General features: G+C 39.6%; 1 protein-coding gene across 4 annotated transcripts in view; it reads right to left on the minus strand.

The window, feature by feature from the left end:
• Positions 1-4,557: 4,557 nt before the first annotated feature.
• The window catches only part of slit1a (slit homolog 1a (Drosophila)), an 85,878-nt gene continuing 85,552 nt past the window's right edge, over positions 4,558-4,883 (minus strand). For all 4 annotated transcript variants that reach the window (XM_005743850.2, XM_013913544.1, XM_005743849.2 and 1 more), the window contains one exon: positions 4,558-4,865. In XM_005743850.2, the coding sequence (XP_005743907.1) occupies positions 4,627-4,865 (239 nt within the window). In that variant the 3' untranslated portion in view covers positions 4,558-4,626. The remainder of the gene's footprint in view (positions 4,866-4,883) is intronic.

A 4,883-nucleotide genomic window follows, 5' to 3' on the forward strand; every position in this document is an offset into this window, starting at 1 on the left:
TGCATGTTGTTTTTTTGTTGTACCAGTGTTGCTTTATTACAGCCTCAACGGAGGTGCTCACACAAGTACATGAAAGTGAAATGAATTTCGGGGCTGGGGGGGCACTGAACTGTGTATTATCAGTATTTTAAAAATATTCACAAATCATCACACAGTCAGCATCCTGAATATTCACGTGAACTTGACAGTATGGTTAGTGTAGTTAACTAAACTAAATACAATTATTTTAGTAAAGTAAAATAACAACTTGAAAGCCACTGAAACAAAAATAGCAATTATTCAAAAGCTGTGAGAAAATCTGAAATACAGTTGTGGCACTTTAGGACCTTGGATGCTTCCCCCTGATGGTAAATTTTTCAACTTTGTAGTTAACACAGTATTGATGGCATTTTACATAAATGGGACCTGCCATACGGCCAAAGGGCAATAGCCCCAATGCCCACAGGAAGCTCCCACTGTGCTGTTGGACCGATTGGTAAACAGTTGGCCTCCATAACCTTTGTCAGTGTAGAAAACAGTGAAGGCACTATAACCTGTGTGACACGAAGTAGTTAATTTATTTACCCTTTTTGGTGATATGCAGTTAGGTCCCTTTTCCAATTGAAGGACACGCCACCTTAGTAAGTCAGTAATTGGTTACTACCAAATCTTTAAAAAACAAAGTTTTGCCAAGTAGAGCCTACACCTGAAAACAAGGCATAAAATCAAATCGGCAACTTCCTGTTCTCTTTTCGGCATCAGCCATAGCTTTTGTGTGGTGCAAATGCACTGAAGTAAAATCACTGTCCATTTCATCAGCTTTAGGGTTGCTAACCCAAAACAACAGATGAGTTATAAATAAATAAAATATGTTTCCAAGTCATTGGGAATTATATCATCAGGTCCAGAAGTATTTTTATTTAAAAAAACAAAAACAAATCATTTTGCCCCTGTACACCACCACACTGGATTTGAAGTCACACAAAATAGATGTGAATCTACAGGCTTGCAGCTCAAATGGTTTAACGAAAGTATAGTATTAACTGTTTAGGAATTATTTTTTTTATATTTTTAGTCCCCCATTCTCACAGGCTCAAAATTATTTGGACAAAATGATGTAATTTTTAATGTAAGTTTGATGGAAATCTTTGCAGTCAGTGACTTCCTGAAGTCTGGAACCCATGGACTTCAGGAATGTTTCCATCCTTGAGATAGTCCGTCAAGGCCTTTATTGCAGCCACATCAGCTTCTGCTTGTTCGTGGGGACCTCTCAGCTTTCACTTATGTCTTGAGTAACTGAAAGCATGTTGTGTTTGATTGAGTTAAGGTTAGTGATTTGGCCATGAGAGAACAATACTTTTGCTGCCATTGGGGGAAAAAAACAGTCTCCCCCTTCTTGCATCAACATCCCTTTGGAAGTCATATTGAGAATTCCAGTGAAGTGCTGCCAAATGCAATTTCAAAACTTGGAATTGAAAATTATGGTGTTGTACAGAGGCAAAAGTGTGTGATTTTTTTTTTTAAAAAGTGTCACTGTTTCAAATACAAACTTGTAAGATTTGCCAAGTAAAAGAAGGAAATGATGGAGACAATTTTTAAAAGCACACACATTTAAGTTTAATTAATGAAAAGAGTGGAGTTTTGGTAAACATTTTGTCGGTGGCAATACATACATTCAGCATTATTGAGTTTTCAGTTCAATCCCACCATCAGTCCTGTAACATAAACGCAAACAGACAGAACCCAGACAGGGATATTTCTTAGTTTTTGCACCATTTCAATACAACAGAGACATTGTGTTGTTCACAATAACATTTATGTATATAGTTCATAGGATGGAAGAAAACTGTGTTTCTGGTCATGTGACCAGTAACTGAATTACATCTCAATATAGCACAAGCACCACTAAGATGTCTACCAGGAAGTTGAATGCACCAGTCCAGTACAGATTAGTGCAGAGGAAGGAAAGGAGACATGGAAAGAAAGTCACATTTGACTAAACGCGCACCTTTACGAGGCACACAGCCTAAGTATTACAGTGACTGTTCATCAGTATCCTTTATGGGATCTTTAATGTTTTTGTACACCACTGGGATCACAGCGACAGCATGTAAAACAAAGTTAACATGGGTAGCAATATGAATAGGAGCTCCGTGATGCAACGCTGTATGAACTGAGATCTGCAGCCTTTCACACTATAAAGAGACTTTAACAGTTAGATCAGCAAAACGGATCAAACACAATCCCGATCTGCAGAGAGAACAACACCTTAACGCCATCCCGATGGACTGTCACTTATTTGACAGGATGTGATTTCTATATCTTACATTGGAAACTAAATAACAGCTAAAAGTTACCACTTCATGAATAAGCATAGGTCGTATTTATCTATACACATTTATACATTCAGGTATGACGTTCACTGTAATTGGCACCATTGCTTTCTTTTCTTTTTTTTTTTTTCGTATGGATTACCACTTAAAACTGACAGATACTGAAAATGTCCAGACCGTTCTCGTTTACTTATCTGTCAGTAGTAGGCATGTAATGCTTCACACACAGTTGCCTTTTCAATGCAATCTTGGATGACACACCTTGATAACATGATCATTGTCCACAGAGGCAACTTCATCCTGTTCCTTCTGGCTTGACAGCAGCTTATGATCAGTTGAGCTTGACAAAATAAAAAAAAAAAAAAAAAAAACTTAAAAAAACAAACAAAACAAAACCCACCAGCTCACAAATTCAAATGACAGAAATGCAACTCGAGCACTTCAATCCAAATGAACACGGAAACAATCAGAAGTCTTTTAAGTGTGATGTGTTAATTTCAAGGGAAATTTGAGGTGGGGGACATCTCTTAATCTCAGCTCTGAACTCTCCGGCCCCTGCAAGCAAACCAGGAATGTCTGAGCCAGAGAGGAAGGTCAAACACTGCTATGAAGTGATGTTACAAATACAGTTTTTTACGTAATTTATTTTTTTAGTTACCTTTTTAAATCTTTTTGACATTTTTGATCTTCACTTTCTACAGGAAAACGCCATTAGATAAAATAAATAAAAACAAGCACAGACTCTCAATGAATTAATGTAATATTCACATGGAAGACAACATATACAATATTAAACATATTTCTAGACCAATACTGCCTTCTATACAAAAAGGCCAACCAGCTGCTGCATTTTTTTTGGCCAATTAAATGTAATTAATCACCTTTTGGAGCATGTGAGATACAACAAATTAAAAAAAACAAAAAACACCTAGGGAACCAAATGAACGCCTTTCCACCAGTCCCAAAGCTTCAGGAAACAGACTTACTCTTTAACATAGAAAAATACTATACCAAAATGAAATACAAATATATATATATTAGAATCTGTTAGGCATTTCTATATAAAGGGTTGTAGGGGAGGGATGGGGCAGCTAAAGGAGTTAGGTTACATCATGACACAAAAATATAACAAAAACAAATTATGAGAAATGAAACAAAACAAAATAAAAAATAAAACAACAGAGCATGATTCTGCAACGTTTTTGTTTTGTACATTTATAAGGATATTAAGAAGCTCTACATATTTGTTAGCAAACTTCTCCAAACATGCAACAGTTTGCACAAGTTTAATACTGCAGGCATCAAAAGGAGCAGGACTGATTGGCCTCCTACTCACTGGGGTGGAGTAGGTTGGGGGTGGGATTATGCAAATCATCCTAACCCTGAGGCAATTCATGCTGGGGGCTGATAAGCACTGGGCACTGTCAGCACCGGATGGGTTCTCTGATTGGAATAGTTTGGCACAAGCCTTCCCGTGTGGCGTTTAGACTGTGCAGAAAATGTGTGTATGCCATGCATGTGTGATTATGTACTTCAGAGACGTGCCTTGACTGCTGTTTTCAGTGCTGCTAGTCAGCGCAGTCTCTTGTTTATTTCTTTTTTTAATGGAGTTTCTGTTACGGTACCTCACAGAAATCAACTGTGACACTAGACCACCCTAGCCTCGAAGCCACGGCGTCTGCGCCGCTCTTAATCGTACGATTTCTTCCTTGCTGTTCACTTCTACGTGTGCGTGTGTGGATGGATGACTGTATCCTGGCAGAGAAACTGCTACACCAAACCAACAACAACTTCAACTCAACTCAAACCATGTCCAGCCCAGTCCAGGCAACCCAGCCAAGCTCAACTCAAAACAGCTTTGCCAAGTCAAAATTGTCCAGCTCTCCTCTTAGCCTTCTGCTTTTCCCAGGCCAGACCCCACTGTTCTCTCTGCCTCCACAAAGTAAAGATGGTAGATGGTGGCTGGGCTGTCAGAGGCCTCAGAGATGGATGGGGAATTCACACTGGGTGACTCGGGTTGAAACAATGTTGCGGATACAATGGTTTGCTGCTGTTGTCGCACCTACGTTGTTGCCCGTGATGTTGGTTTCTCTGTTTTACTGTAGGTCAAACACCCTTAGAAGGGGAGGAAATATACTATTTTACAAACACTGTTGTCCATAATATATAGATAGAGGTTTTATATATATTCTTTAATATCTCTCTTTCTTTCTCTCCCTCACTTTCCTACTGTCTTCTCTTTCCTTTCTTTACTTCCTTTCTTTCTTTCCATCTTCTGCTCGTCAGCAGCAGCAGGGAACGGGAGTGAACTGTGCTACATGCAGCCCACGCAACCGCACTTGATGGTCTTTTCCACCTCCTCGCTGAAGGTGGTCCCATCGCTGCATTCGAAGGTGTATTTCCGACGTTTCATCCTCTGACTGGCGCAGCAGGCCCCTGTGTCGCAGGCTCCAGTGCACTCCACCCAAGAGACCATGCGTGTCGTCTGGCAGATAGCGTATCCCCGCTGGACCTGGTAGAAGTCTCGCACAGGTTCCCCTCTGCACTCAATCTCTAAATAAAAAACAATGG

The sequence above is a fragment of the Pundamilia nyererei genome, unplaced genomic scaffold, assembly GCF_000239375.1.
Source record: "Pundamilia nyererei isolate P.nyererei 1_Seehausen unplaced genomic scaffold, PunNye1.0 scaffold00136, whole genome shotgun sequence".
In the NCBI taxonomy this organism is placed as follows: Eukaryota; Metazoa; Chordata; class Actinopteri; order Cichliformes; family Cichlidae; genus Pundamilia; species Pundamilia nyererei.